The sequence below is a fragment of the Leuciscus leuciscus genome (genome assembly GCF_965113295.1).
Source record: "Leuciscus leuciscus genome assembly, chromosome: 11".
Lineage (NCBI taxonomy): Eukaryota > Metazoa > Chordata > Actinopteri > Cypriniformes > Leuciscidae > Leuciscus > Leuciscus leuciscus.
Genome location: NC_138735.1, coordinates 23,222,871 through 23,239,003, shown reverse-complemented (window position 1 = coordinate 23,239,003; position 16,133 = coordinate 23,222,871). Strand labels below are relative to the sequence as shown.

The following is a 16,133-nucleotide window of genomic DNA, read 5'->3' as shown; positions in this document are numbered from 1 at the left end:
AATAAAGGTTATTTATTTTTTTATTGTAGGACATGTAACAGCCATGGAATATTTCCATTGCACAAAAGGTTCTTTATAGTGGAAAATTGTTCTTGGATTATTAAAATGTTCTTCAAATTAAGAAAAATGGTTCTTTTAAGAACTGTTCACTAAAAGGTTCTTTGAGGAACCAAAATGGTTCTTCTGTGGCTTCACTGCAAAATCCCCTTTCTGGATCCTTTATTTTTAAGAGTGTAGAGCTATGGTACTTAAAAAAAAAAAAGGAAACCTGAAGTCCTCCTCATGTAAATAATAGGGATATATTTTAAAGGGATGATTATAACACATTTGCATATAAAAATTACTCTCTCACATGGTCATCGGGCTAATAGGCTTCGGGAAAGCGAGTCTGTTAAATGTTACCTGAGGTAAAGGCTTTAATTTGGGATGGATGACAGCATTAAATGGACACAGAAGTGACTTCTCCATTGAGGTAATGGACAGTGAAATACATCCCAATTAATATGCCAAATGCAAATGTACTCGTAATTATCATGAATGCATAATGCTGTATCTCTAATGGGACTAGAGATTTCGATATCCTTCTCAAGCGGTCCTCAAAAATAACGTTGCAGCTCACCCTGATTGACCCTATGTTACCAAAATGTATGTGGATTTCAACAGCTACGTGGTCTCTGAAAACAAATTATGCTCAACTTTTGCAATTTTGCAATTACCAACTGGAGTCAATGTGATTTTTAAATGGTTATACGAATTCAGTTGTCCTTATGTTCACACAGGTGTCCTAGCAACATCACATTAGTTGTAAACATCGCTTTTGACAAGCACAAAGTGTCCTAATGCTTTTCCGTATTTATGTCATACTAATAAACTTCTTCTTTTTTTTTTTTTGCTCTTTTTTTTGCTTAAAAAAACCCGATGAAAACATGTCTGTCTGTCTCTCTCTCTCTCTCTCTCTCTCTCTCTCTCTCTCTCTAAATATACTACCATTCAAATGTTTTAAGATTTCTTCAAATAAATGCTGTTCTATTCAACTTTCTATTCACCAAAGAATCTTTAAAATTGTTCAGTTTCAACAAAAATATTAGTAAAATGTTGTCATAATTTCCTCACCCTCATGTTGTTCCAAATGTGTATAACTTTCTTTCAATAAGACACAAAACGAGAGATGTTAAAGAATGTCCATGCTGCTCTTTTTTTATTCAGGGAGTAAATGACACCAAAAACAACTGGTTCTAATGCGTTTGTGTAAGTGCAACTGATATATGTTCCACAGAAGACATGAAGTCATACAGGTTTAGAACAACATGAGCAGGGCCTAAAATGAACTTTTTGACAGCAAAATACCAGTGAACAATTCTTTATTCCATTTTCGAGACATCGGTTAAAACTACTAGCCTAACTAATATAAATGTAAAACCTTATGAAAGACCAATAAATAACAGTAATAGCACAAACTAATACAACAGAACAAAGATAGAAATTAAATAAACTGCTTTTTAGTTGAGTATTTCAGGTAGATCTTACAGTAGTTTTCAGGTACAGAAATTGAAGTAGGCCTAATCAAATGGAAAACAATTTGCACTGCATAGTCTTCACTGTATAAATTAAATGTAAATGAATCCTTATTAAAGTTCAAAAAGTTATTCAAACAAGAGCAGTGTGTGATTTATTAAAAAAATTCTTTGTCCTTTGTCGATCTAGCACTGTTCCGAGCATCATTCACGTCGGTCCACGTTTATGTTCTCAGAACATTGCATTGTTAGAATTCATAAAAATTTTACCAGCCAGGTATTGTAATAACCTTCCCTCTTTTTAGATCTCTTCTGCTAAAACAATTTAGAAATGTTTTTCTGTCCCATGTGCACTTACAATAATTGGATTCTTGGATATCAGATGGGTAACTTTTTAGAAATCCTCATTCGAATGCAACACCACCCCTTTAACCAGAGTAGATCATTTTTTATTTGTGCTGAAAGGTCACCGAGCTTCATTTTTGGCTGATTTATTCCCTTTAAAGTCACCAATACTGATTCATTGACACCGAGTATACTTAGAATAGTCTGTTGGGTCGTTCAAGTGAAGAGAGATCATTTGAAGAGAATCAAGAATTGATTTTAGAAGTGACTTAGCCTTTTAAACCCTAGGGAGCTAACAACTGTACAAGATTAAAAAGCTTTAACACTTTATTTGCTTTCTTTCTCCTCTCAGCCTGCAGATTCGAGCAGAAAATGAAATGGGCCCCGGGCCCTTCAGTCAGACCCTAACGGTGAGGACGAGGCCCCTGCCGCCCTCTCCACCACGGCTTGAGTGTGCAGCGGTCGGACCCCAGAGTCTCAAACTACGTTGGGGTTTCAGCAGCCGAAGTCAACTCAACGACGACACTACCTACATTCTGCAGATGGAGGACAAGAATCAGAGGTTAGCACTGGAGGATGTGCAAAAATACATATTTTCATAATCAACTAGTCTGAGACATGACTAACTGGTCTTATTGAAGTCTCTGAAACTTAAACGCCCTAATTTTAAATCCCAACCGTGGATGGATGATTCCATTCGCCATCTCAGGCAGATTTCTCGAAGAGCGGAGCGTAAATGGAAAAAAGACCACCTCCAAGTCTCTTTAGAAATATTTAAAAACTCTCTGGCCAATTACCAAAGTGCAGCAAAAAAAGCCAGGGCTAAGCATTTTTCGGATATTATCACTAGACATTCTCATCGCCCTAGAATTTTATTTAATACTATTAACTCAATAGTTAACCCACAAGTCTATCCAGAAATTGAGGCATCCATTAATAATTGTGAAGAGTTTGTGAAGTTTTTTACTCTGAAAATTGACCACATCAGAGCACAGTTTGCTCATGTTGTTTCTGACACCATACCACTCCACCCTACAACTACAGCTACACTGGATAAATTTCAAGGAGTGTCCTACAATGAGCTATGTGACATTGTTAAACACATGAAAATATCAACAACCCCACATGATCCCATTCCACCACAGATCATCAAGGATGCCTTTGATGTTGTTGGTCCCTCTATTCTAGTTATCCTTAATTCTAGCCTTGCCTCCGGCATTGTTCCCACATATCTTAAGCACGCGGTTGTCCAGCCCATGCTAAAGAAACATAATCTAGATGCAAAATGTCACAATAATTTCCGGCCCATATCCAAACTGCCATTTATTTCTAAAATCTTGGAGAAGGTGGTGTTAACGCAGCTGCTCTCATATCTCAATTCCACAGAGACATTTGAGCCATTTCAGTCCGGGTTCAGAACTCGCCATAGCACAGAGACAGCCCTGCTAAAGGTGACAAATGACCTCTTGTTCACCCTTGACTCAGGAAATAATGCCATCCTAGTCTTGTTGGATCTTAGTGCGGCATTTGACACTGTAGACCATGGTACACTACTAGAGCGTCTTGAACAGTGGGTTGGCATCAAGGGCACTGCTCTAAACTGGTTTCATTCTTATCTCCATCAAAGAACTTACTCAGTTAACATAGGCCAATATTATTCATTGCCTGCACCTGTGCTTCATGGTGTCCCCCAGGGATCCATTTTGGGTCCAGTACTCTTCTGCCTATACATGCTCCCCCTAGGAAAAATTATTAGAAAATGTAATATTGCTTTCCATTTTTATGCAGATGATTCCCAACTGTACATCCCACTAAAATCAAGCAACTCAATGCAACCTCTTTTAGACTGCTTAAAAGAAATCAAAATCTGGATGAGTAATAATTTTCTTCAGTTGAATGAGAACAAAACCGAAGTTATCATCTTTGGCCCCTCAAGATCCAAAACTGCCACCACCGTCGACCTTGGTCCCCTTGCACCGTATGTTAAAACTCACGCACGTAACTTAGGCGTTATTTTTGACTCAGAACTCAATTTGGAAAAACAAGTATCATCTGTAGTGAAATCCAGTTTTTATCAGTTGAGAATAATTTCCAAACTCAAGCCTGTCCTGTCTTTTAAAGATTTGGAAAAAGTCATCCATGCCTTTATAACCTCCCGTTTAGACTATTGTAATTCTCTATACTTTGGTCTTCCTCTGACTCTAGTGGCACGGCTTCAAATGGTTCAAAACGCAGCGGCCAGACTGCTCACAAACACAAAAAAACATGAACATATTACACCCATCCTAGCCTCCTTGCACTGGCTTCCTGTCCAGTCTAGGATACAATTTAAAATACTGCTAATGGTTTTTAAATCTCTACACGCACTGGCCCCAAGCTACTTAGCAAATACCATTCAGCCCCAAGCAGCTTCCAGAGCCCTCAGATCTTCCAGTCAGGGCCTGCTGTATGTCCCACGGTCCCGGCTTAAGCGAAAAGGTGACAGAGCTTTCTCTGTTGCTGGCCCTCAGCTGTGGAACCGATTACCACCCGACATCAGAAATGCCCCTCATATTGATATTTTTAAAGTTAGACTTAAAACCCACCTTTTTACATTGGCCTTTTAGGCATCTTAAATGTTTTTCCTGCCTAGTGTGTTTCAACCTGCCGTTTCTCTGTAAATGTTGTTTTAGCCTAAACTCAATTTATTTGTAAATGTATTTCTATTACATGTGTTTTTATTACCCTGTGGCCAATACAATTATGTACAGCACTTTGGTCAGCGCAAGCTGTTTTAAATGTGCTTTAGAAATAAACTTTACTTACTTACTTACTACTTGTATAATTAGGCTAAATTAGATGTATTTTTAGAAAACTGATGAAGCCTTTCATGCAGCGAGGAACCAACTGATTGTGGGCTTTAAATATTTAATTGACCTATATGTAAAGGTACTTTTATTACCTTTTGGTAAAAATGTTAGTCAGTCTTGCACAGACGGTGAGTGTTTGTTCTAGACTTTTAGAAATGACTTGTAAAATTATATAACAACAATTAAGAAAGCCATTTGTCTATTCGTTCAGTGTTATTTTAGTATCATGTATTGGGGAAAGTTACTTTTAAAGTTAATTCTTTTGAATATTGCATTACTCCCTAAAAGAGTACGTTTTTGCTTATTGTTATGGTTGAAATGGATCATCGAAGGTCAGCAGCAAAAAGATTAAATAAAAAAGCGAGACTTAATACATTAAGAATATTTGTGCAATTTAACATTAAATTATTGCAGGTTTTAGTAAAATGCTGAGTTTGCATTTCACAGTTTTTATTCATTTTGAGGAATACTGAATCTGTTTTAGTGCAAGTGAGATGAGTAAATGCTTGCTCACATTTAGTCTAGAACCACAATACCAATCATGTTCACACAGCGCACACGACGCCACTGCACTTATTCCCGATTTCTCTCAACATGGAGACAGGAGAGGTGTCAGTCAATAAATGAGAAAATTTTGTAACTTGTGTTTACTTTTACTAGTTACTTGAAAAAAGTAATCTGATTATGTAACTCTTGTTAATTGTAATGCTTTACCCCCTACCATTATAGTTTTTGGTAATATTTTGAATTATATTTAATTTTTATTTTTTATTTTTATTTTTATTAAAAATGTTTAGTAATTTTGTTGCGTATCATTTTGATAGTTTCTTTTTAAAAATGTCTATATAGTTTTTAAGTTTCAGTTTTTAGTTGTAGTTTATTTAGTTGTTATTTTAGTACTTCTACATAAACTACTGTAAATGAAAATGAGAAATGTTGCCTTGGCAAATTTCAAGAGTTTTTTTATGGTTTTAATTTGAGTTAACAATAATCCTGGTTCATAATGAAGAACAATAGTCTTGTACTTAACATCAAAATCTTGGTAATTTTGCTCAAATTATGTAAAATATGTTCTTCATTTGAATATAATTTGTTTTCACAGTAAAGAATCTTTGTATGTGTGTGTGCGTATGCATGCACTTTAATTTGTCCCTGATGCACCCGTAGGGCAGGTTATTCTCTCTGATGTAAGCAGATAATCTGAAAAGCACATTTTGTGTTTGTGGGTCCATTAAGGTGGAGTTGGTTAATGATAAGACTTGATCTCAAAGCGCTGTTGGGAATTAGAATAGGAGACTCAGGGTTATCAAGACCACATGGCTTAATGCTTTCTCAGAGTTGCTTGTCAACTGACCCACGATGGCTAATTTAGAAGCAAATAAAGGCCCGTGTTCTCCCCGGTTTTAAGCTTTCAGCCTCAGTTCCTCTTCTGAAAAATTTTAACCATATAAGCAGTAAAGTCTGGACTCTTAAATGGAGGTAATGAAGGCCTGCCTGTACCGCGCAATCTTTTCTACCTTCATGCTATTTATTAAAGTGAACGGAACAGCGTTCAGCTATCTGATCTCAAGCCATCAATCACATTTTTTTCCATTTGCACTCAAGATTTTAAAAGAAATTCTTGGCTACCAGTTAATTAAAAATTATAATTAATGTTGTTTGTTCATGTTTGTAATACGCCTTCACTATCTTGTTAGGTTTGTGGTGGTTTACCGAGGTCCAAGCCACACTTTTAAGCTGCAGAGACTGAGCGAATCGAGCCGGTACCGTTTCCGGATCCAGGCAGTGAGCGAGGCGGGCGAGGGGCCGTTTTCGGAGACGTACACCTTCAGCACCACCAAATCTCTGCCACAAACACTGAAAGGTACCACATTTATTATACTTGTACTCATCTGTAGAGCTACAAAAGTTTGGGATCGCTATTATATATGCATGTATGTATGTATGTATATGTATATATATATAATGTGTATATATATATATAATGTGTATATATATAATGTATATGCATGTAATTTTTTTAAAAGAAATGTATACTTTTATTCAGCAAGGACTCATTAAATTGATCAAAAGTGACCGTAAAGACATTTATAATGTTACAAATATTTATATTTCAAATAAATGCTGTTCTTTTGAACTTTTTATTCATCAAAGAATCCTGGAAAAATATTTAGCAGCACAACTGTTTTCAGCATTGATATAATAATGTTTTTTTGGGCAGCAAATCAGCATTTAGAATGATTTCTAAGGATCATGTGACACTGAAGACTGGAGTAAATTACATATACTCAAAAATATATTAAAATAGAAAACATTTTAACATAAACAAACAGTAATAACATTTAGAATATTTCTGTTTTTGACTATTTTTTTATTAAAAAACAAACAAACGTGTAAAACATAAAATAAAAATATCTTACTGATACCAAACTTATGAATGGTAGTGTATAGAAGAAAAGATGTAAAAATAAATAAATAAATAAATAAAAAACCCTGAAAATTGTTTTTGTTTCTTCAGCCCCAAAAATTGTTCAACTAGAGGGAAATACCTGTGAGGTCACATGGGAGAGTATTCCACCAATGAGAGGAGACCGAATCAGCTATGTGCTACAGGTGCTGGGAGGCAGAGAATCTGATTTTAAACAGGTATGATCCAAACTTCATCTTTTACTTCCTAAAACAGCTGTTGCCCCCCACATTGTTTTTCAAGAACTTGGACTTGTTGGAAATGTTTGATACTTTTGTTTAAATGTTTGCGATTTAAAAATACCATATGGTAGTTTTACTTTGTTTCACGGAAGAAACACTGTCCTTTTCTATGCTAGATTTACATATGGCCACAGTCACAGGAGACAAGCTGTCGATGAATAGAATTCATTTAGAACAGGAAATGGAAACAGGGCTCGAGCTATTTGCATCATTTGCTCTCTGTTCCATTTTATCTGCTTTAACTCATCACAATCAACATTTGAATGAAATTGAGTGCTCCCGTACACACAGTCCCAAAGGATTCATTCAGTTGTGCTGTGGGGTCGGAAAGGCACGCAGAGAGAGGGAAACATGTTATCAGCACGATTGGGTCCATCCAGGTGTACACTCGCTTTTGTTGTGAACTGATTTTTGTTACGCCACTTCCATGGTGCGATAAATCAAATGGAAATTCACAACATTTGAAATTGTCTGGATTTATTCATTAAAATGAGAAAACGCACTACCTCCTCCTTCACATTTTCTGTCCTCTCTTCTCCAAAGGATGCGTCTTTTTCATGAATATATATGGTTGAATCTCACAAAGGTGAGACATTGGTTTAAAGTCATTTTCCTACCAAATTCTCATTACTGTAACGTCAAGTCACCTTTATTTATAATGCACTTTATATAATACAGATTGTTTTAAAGCAGATTCAGAGTGATAAACAGGAAAGTAATGATTCAATGATGCAAACAGAGTTCATGTCTGCTGTAAAGCAACTCTAAAAATACTATTGAAATCAGTTCGGTGTGGATTCAGTTCAGTTCAATCATTGTGTAAAGATCATTAAATATGAAATGAGCTCAATTCAGCTATAAAGCAGTTCTGCAGAAAACCGTGATGTCATCGTCCAGCTCAGTTCAGTTCTCATCCAATAGATGAGACAATCCAGTGCAGTTAAATCAATAATATTGTTGAATATTAAAGGGATAGTTCACCCAAATTTAAAGATTTTGTCATTACTTACTCACCCTCAAGTTGTTCCAAACCTGTATGAGTTTCTTTCTTCTGTTGAACACAAAACAAGATATTTTAAATAATGTTGGTAAGCAGGCAGTTGATGGACCCCATTGACTTCCATATTTTTTCTACTATGGAAGTCGATGGCTACTGTCAACTGTCTGGTTACCAACATTATTTAAAATATCTTCTTGAGGGTGAGGGTCCCTTTAAGTGTCCCCTACTAAGCAAGCCAAAAAGCAACAGTGGCAAGGAACCCAAACTCCATCAGGGGACAGAAATGGAGAAAAACCCTTGGGAGAATACAGGCTCAGTCGGGGCAGCAGTTCTCCTCTGCCCAGCAGCTGTATATTTTCATGTAATGTGAAAAATGACTATTATTACTCTATTATACACTCTTTTTATCTATTATAAACTCTGAGAAAAAAAGTCAGAATTGCGAGATGTGAACTCGAAATTGTGAGGAAAATACATCTTAATTGTGAGATCTAAAGTCGCAATTAAATAGTTTTATTCCGTGGCGGAAACAAGCTTCCATACTTTAGTGCCTCCGTAGGGGTCTCACTTTTAACGGAAGGGGATTTTTGTTTGTTTGTTTGTTTGTTGTTTTCTTTCCAATCCAGTTTTGCTTTGAAAAACCGGCACAAATGTATCCTGATCCTGGAAAGCAAAACATTTCCAAAACGTCCTCAACTTTTTTGAACAACTGAGCCCTTGACGTTTCTTGTGATTCACCCTTACAGTCATTCATCTGTTCTACTAAATTCATCCTCACCAATGCCTTGCTATATTAATTTTGATTTAAACAAAACAGTTCAATAAAGGACTGGAGTTCCCCAGGCAATATATTAGCTTAATTAACAGTTTAACTGAGCAGCCATTATCCCCCGTTTATGCAAATACCACTAAAGTGTCTCATTTTAATTAGTTTTTTCTGCCTTGGTTTTTAGTGTAGCATGTAGCATTCAAGATTATGTAAATATTTTCATTGCCTTTAATTAACTGGGATTTTTAATACACAAGACTAATTATACATACATAATTGTGTGTCTTTCATGGCAATAATATCAAGACTTCACCTAAACTGAGCTACCATTTATTGAGAGGCTTAAAATCTCTTTTGTTTCCATGGAGACATATGTTGCGGTCCTTCTGAGTGCTGCATGTGACAGGTGGAACGAAGTCTGAATACGTGACCTCAACAATATTTACTAGGCCTGTTTTTATTTTCCATTTGCACAGTGGTTTTTTTCCAAAAATGGCTTATGCTTTTGTCAACAACCACATTCGGTGAGCTATTGAGATATATATATACATATACTTAGTTTTGCCAATAAAAGATGTAGAATAATTAGTTTTGATTCTGACTGTGAAGCACACTGACTTACTGCTGTGAATTGAATTGAATCTTCCATTGAGTTGTGCCCTTGTGCTACATACAGACTATTAAGCATATTGTAGGGGTCATTAGTGCAGAATGTCCCGTTACATACAGTACAAACATCATTTCTCTTGTGCTTAAATTACAGTGTTTTTTTAAATACACAACCATAGAGGAAAAATGTTTGTATTCAAGTAAGAACATCATCAGTGTTTTATGAACAAACAGAAGGACAGCTCATTCTTATGATATTGATCATGACAGCGTGTCTCGCTCTCCAGATGAAAGGATTACAGTGTCTTGTTGAGATTCCCTTTGGGCAGACCGAAGTCTTTTATTAGCGAGCTCTGAAGATTTATATTTTGCAATATGTGGGTCAGAGGCCGAGTGAAAAGACTGTCTGGCCTTCTTTCTTCAATCTTGGATTCTTTTCTGATGACCAGTGAACCTAAACTCTTGTTGATTCATTCCTCATTTGATCTTTTAATGCATTTGCTGTAGCTGCCTAAAACAATGTTTTTTGTTAAATTATTTTTGGAAACACTTTATTTTACAGTGTCCTTGTTACATATGTTACATGAAGTTACTATAGTAATAACAGTAAATGATGCATAATTGCATGCAACTAACCCTCAACCTAATCCTAATCCTATAGTAAGTACTGTACATGTAGTTATTTAATATTACTCAGTACTTAAATGTATAATTACACTGTAATGATGACACCTTGAAATAGTGTAACCTTATTTTTTATAATAAGGGATAGCATTTAAATATATATTATTTACAGATCTATATACATATACTGTACATATGTATATACATAAATATTTACATGTTTATTCTCAATCCCAGTCACCTTTTATTATAATAACAAATATATTTTTTAATTTACTTGTTTAAATTTTTTATTCATTGCCAGTCAATTATAAATATATAGTAGTAATATTTATGTAAAAAAAAAAATATATATATATTTCATATTTACTTCATATTTCCATTTACACGTTTGCATTTATATTGTAATACATTTATTTTTATATATTATGTCTTTAATTAATTGGGTATAATTTGTGTTATTGTATAATTATTAAATTTGAATTTTTTTTATTAAATATTAATATTTACATATATTTGTGTTAGATATTATATAGGGTAAATGGGATGGAAAATAAATAATATATTAAGTATTTTATTATTAATAATAATAATAAATATAGCTGCGAGCAGCGATTGCGGGCCCAAGCCGGTGACACCGCCAGCCCGGTGATTTTAGTTACACTAAAGGCATAAATAAATAAATAAATAAATACACTATATTTATTATTATTATTATTATTATTAATAATAAAATACTTAGATATTATATAGGGTAAATGGGATGGAAAAAAAATCATTTAAGGGCCCCAAAAGTGGCAAAAAGGCAAAAAAAAAAAAAAAACTTTCAGGGCTTGGGCCCTAATAATCCTAATAATAATAATTCCTTTTTAAGTATCCAAAAGTATGCACCGTGATGAAGGATGAACTTGATCTGAGCTAATGCATTACTTTCTTTCTGTCTCTTAGGTATATAAGGGAGACGAGACGTCCTTCCAGCTGTTCGGCCTACAGTGGAACACAGACTACCGTGTGCGAGTGTTTGCATGCAGGCGCTGCGCAGACACCCATCAGGAGCTGTTCGGGTCCTTCAGCCCGTCCGCTCACTTCAACCTGCGGCGGTCTGACGCCACTCTGGCTGTGGAACCGGACGTCACCAGGGTGCCCATGGGAAAAACACTCACAGATGAACAGTTCGCCGGCCTCATAGTGTTTGGGGTGGCCTCTCTCTCGGTCTTAATGGCCTTCCTGCTTCAGCTTCTGATTTAGACTTGAGTTTTAAACTAAAGCTTGCAAAACCATTAGTGCAAGTATTATTTTTTGGTCATTGACCAAAATACACTTTTTACAGTTTTAAGAACGACCACCTGAGCAGATTTCATATAATTTTTTATTACAGGTTTTTTACAGTTTCTATAAGGTGAGTTACAGCTTTAAGAAATCAGTAATGATGAAACGTACTGTTCGGCGTCTGCGCCTGTTTGTTTTTTTGTTTTAGTTTAAGATGCTGTAGCATATTTTATACATTTTATATTTAGTATTTAGGAGATTTTTAACACTAAAGTAATAAGTGGCCTTTCGGATCTCAAGTTATGTAATAATGGAGTCTGAGGATGTTTTTTTTAATGGTCAGTTTTGATTTATCTTTAATTCAGTGTCTAGACAGATAAACATCACCAATATTCTCTTTCTCTTATCTGTGCCCCTGGAAAGTCTGTCTAAAAGCTTCTTAAAAGCTTTATACTTTAGTTTGTCTTACAAAAAAAAGAGGTGTCCTTGGGCCTTCTGTGCAAAAAAAGGAAAAAATTCAAAAAACACCAGCAACTGTCAGTCCAAAGAGAGTCAAATGACAGTCTTTGCAATCAATCATCAATGTACAGTGTTGTGAAGTCTGGAGTGTTTGTACCTCAGGGACTTGATGTGATGTGAACCTGTGCCTTTAAATCCACAATTCCAATCTTTCATGACAAATCATTTCAGATCTGCTGCTTACAGTATTCAATTAACCCTTTACCCTGGTCACATACAGTACATGATCATGTTTACTAGCTCAATCAGCCCTTAACCAAAGTTAGTGAGCAAAAAAGATATACAGAAACAGTTTGGTTGGATTTATTTATGCTATATACTTTTACTTTATAATGCAAATCACAGTGCAATCTTCATTTATTTATTACAAGAATCAGAACTGTCAGATTCAATATTTTCCTCATGTAGCATGTCTTTTTTATGACAAATCTTTATTATTTTTCCAAATATACCGCAGCATTTTAACATCATTAACCTGTCTTATTTCAGATATATTTGTATTGTTTGTTATTCTGGTTTTGATTCTGAAAAGGTTGATAGACCTTGTGATTTCATCTGCACAACAGCAAGTTTAAGCCAAATCTTGGCATTTTTATTTTTACTTTTAACTACTCATCGTATATATGTGTATTCATGGGTTTCATCAGGTCCCTTTCCACAGGTGTATAAAATCAAGCACCTAGATTATGAATGCAGACTGCATTGTGCTTGATTAATACACCTGTGGAAAGGGACCTGATGAAACCCATGAATTGCTGACATTTTTTAGACAAACATTCCATTGTTGTCTGATTAAAAGAAGTTGAAATGACTTGACACTAGAAAACTTGAAGTGGAAACACTTGAAGACGTTTTTTTTTTCGTTTTTTTTTTAAGAACTATAGACCCAGAATCTTTTTAAGTGGAAAACATAAATATTTTTTTCTTTAATTTTTTTTTTTAGCTGAATTTAGCTGGATATCAGGTAATAAGTGGCCTAGACATAGTTTTCCATGCTTGCATATTGTTTCATGAAAATCATTCCATATTACCATTTTGTTTTAAAGCATAACTGTCACATTTATTGATGTAAATTATAATCATAGACATATTTAAAAAAAAAACAAAAAAAAACTACCATATCAATTTAAATGTATAGATATTGAAAATTACTACCCTTTGTATTTAAGATGATTATGTATCTGTAGCATATATGTAATATATTTATACACAATAAATTTTTTTAAATTTCTGAAACAATTTGAGGTGTTTGTATTTCATTTATGACCATCAATTATATTAGGTTTTATATTTTAATTATTTTTTTATTTTATTATTATTTACATTTTATCTTTACAGAAGGACACAAAACAAACATTTTCATTTGATTTTCCGTGCTGGGGAGTCAACTTTTTTTCTTTTTTTTTTTCTTTTTATGCGTTTCCAAGAACAAACAAGCTGTGTAGTCGATAACACAAAATCCATTTTAATTTTAAAATCAAGTAATACTGCATGACATCAAAACCTTTATGTATATAACACAATAATGCCTTCCAGAAAATGCATCACAGTGTGAATTTAGGCATATAGACAATATATCAAATATCTTTCATAATATTTTCATTAACAAAAACATTTCTCCTCTTGAAGATTCTTGTGTTTTACAGGCATCTCAAGAAAAGGTTTTACATTAATTTGAATGTCATTGCCAACAAGTAACACATACTGAATTCAAACACAAAGCTTACAAAACACGGCATTGTTCACAAACCTGCAATAAGTGCACTTTTTATGCCTGCTATGCATTTATGTACTATGATCCAATGGCATAAGCTTGGTGATGGGCTTTAAATGGCATGGGATGTTATCATTCAGCACCATTGTATCTCTCCCACATAGGGTACAATGTTAGAGTGCTTACATCTACAGTGCTCTGTCATCCAGTACTTCACACAGTTTAAGGCATTTTGGGTAGTGTGCATATGTACAGTTTGCATGAATACCAGGTAAAGGGAATCACTGCTGGTGTCTGCTGATGATGGAAATACCTGTGCATAAACATTATCATAAAATACACTCATATTTGGTGTATGCACTAGGTATGTTGCTCCTAAAGTTAAAAATACAGCCATCAATAAAAAAATTAAAAATGAAATATATGCTTTTAATTTCAGTCAGCATTAGAATAGTTTAAAAAATAAAATTCTGTCATTAATTACCCTCATGTCGTTCCAAACACGCAAGACTTTCATTCATCTTCGGAACACAAATGAAGATTTTTTTAATGAAATCTGAGCGATATCTGTTCCTCTGTTGACAGCTACACAACTGACACTTTAACGCTTCAAAACATTCATAAAGAGATCGTAAAACGAATCCATATGAATTGGGCGGTTTAATAAAAAATGTCTGAAGAGACATGATCTCTATGATGAACAGATTGAATTTTGAGGCTTTTATTCACATCTAAACATTCATCAACTCACACATCAGTTGTGGTAAACGGAGCAAAAGCATGTTCGCTTGACGTGCGAGAACCAATGAGGTTCATTCTCTTGTTATGCAACATGTTTGAGCTTTTGTAAGAACCAATGAGGTTCATTCTCGTGTTACACAGCACGTTTGAGCTTCTGCAAGAACCAATGAGGTTCATTCTTGTTTTACGCAGCACGTTTGAGCTTCTGTAAGAACCAATGAGGTTCATTCTCGTGTTACGCAGCACGTTTGAGCTTCTGTAAGAACCAATGAGGTTCATTCTCTCGTTACAAAGCACGTTTGAGCTTCTGTAAGAACCAATGAGGTTCATTCTCTCGTTACAAAGCACGTTTGAGCTTCTGTAAGAACCAATGAGGTTCATTCTCTCGTTACAAAGCACATTTGAGCTTATGTAAGAACCAATGAGGTTCATTCTTGTGTTACGCAGCATGTTTGAGCTTCTGTAAGAACCAATGAGGTTCATTCTCTCATTACAAAGCACGTTTGAGCTTCTGTAAGAACCAATGAGGTTCATTCTCGTGTAAAGGTCCTTGCACAGAGTCTGACATTTTCGTATGCGTTTTTTCGTATTCGTGTTTCAGAGGTTCTGAATTGTCAAAATACCATTCAAAATGCTTGCTACAGATGCGAAAAACGCAGAAAATCTAACCCGATCCCCAAAAAATTATGCCGGATGAAAGTTTCGGAGGCAGTGTGTAAGCGTGATTGACAAAACATGAGGTCGTATTTATTTTTTAACGTGCGAAAATTTCGGACGCGAATTTCGGACTCAATGTGCAATGGCCTTTACGCAGCACCTTTGAGCTTCTGTAAGAACCAATGAGGTTCATTCTCTCGTTACGCAGCACGTTTGAGCTTCTGTAAGAACCAATGAGGTTCATTCTCGTGTTACGCAGCACGTTTGAGCTTCTGTAAGAACCAATGAGCTTCCACAAGAGGTTTGTTCTCGTGCTTCAAGCAGGTTCGGTTGAGTTTGTTTACGTTCGCTGATCAATGTTTATATGTGAAATAAAAGCCTTAATTAAATCTGTTCATTATATAAAGCGATCGAGTCTCTTCATATGGATTAGTTTTACAATCTCTTTACGGACTTTTTGAAGTGTCAAAGTGGTAGTAACGTAGGTTGTCAATGGAGGGACAGAAAGATCTCAGATTTCATAAAAAAGATCTTCATTTGTGTTCTGAAGATGAACGAAAGTCTTAAGGTGAAACGACATGAGGGTGAGTAATTAAGGACAGAATTTATTTATTTTTTTGGTGAACAATCCCTTTAATATACTTAGTGTGATCAGGGCTCAGCAGTTCGAATTATTTTTTATATATATATATATTTTGCTATATACAGGCTAAATTGAAAATATGCAATGGCTTTTATGATATCAGATGACTCAGTGGATGGTTGAAATTAAATGCATAATCTTAATATCACCAAAATGATGAGGTTAATGTTG

General features: G+C 35.0%; 1 protein-coding gene across 2 annotated transcripts in view; it reads left to right on the top strand.

The window, feature by feature from the left end:
* The window catches only part of fndc3bb (fibronectin type III domain containing 3Bb), a 65,748-nt gene extending 52,302 nt beyond the window's left edge, over positions 1–13,446 (top strand). For both annotated transcript variants that reach the window (XM_082183381.1, XM_082183380.1), the window contains exons 23-26: positions 2,212–2,421; positions 6,406–6,572; positions 7,227–7,354; positions 11,368–13,446. In XM_082183381.1, coding sequence (XP_082039507.1) covers positions 2,212–2,421; positions 6,406–6,572; positions 7,227–7,354; positions 11,368–11,667 — 805 coding nt within the window. In that variant the 3' untranslated portion in view covers positions 11,668–13,446. The remainder of the gene's footprint in view (positions 1–2,211; positions 2,422–6,405; positions 6,573–7,226; positions 7,355–11,367) is intronic.
* The last annotated feature ends 2,687 nt before the right edge of the window (positions 13,447–16,133 follow it).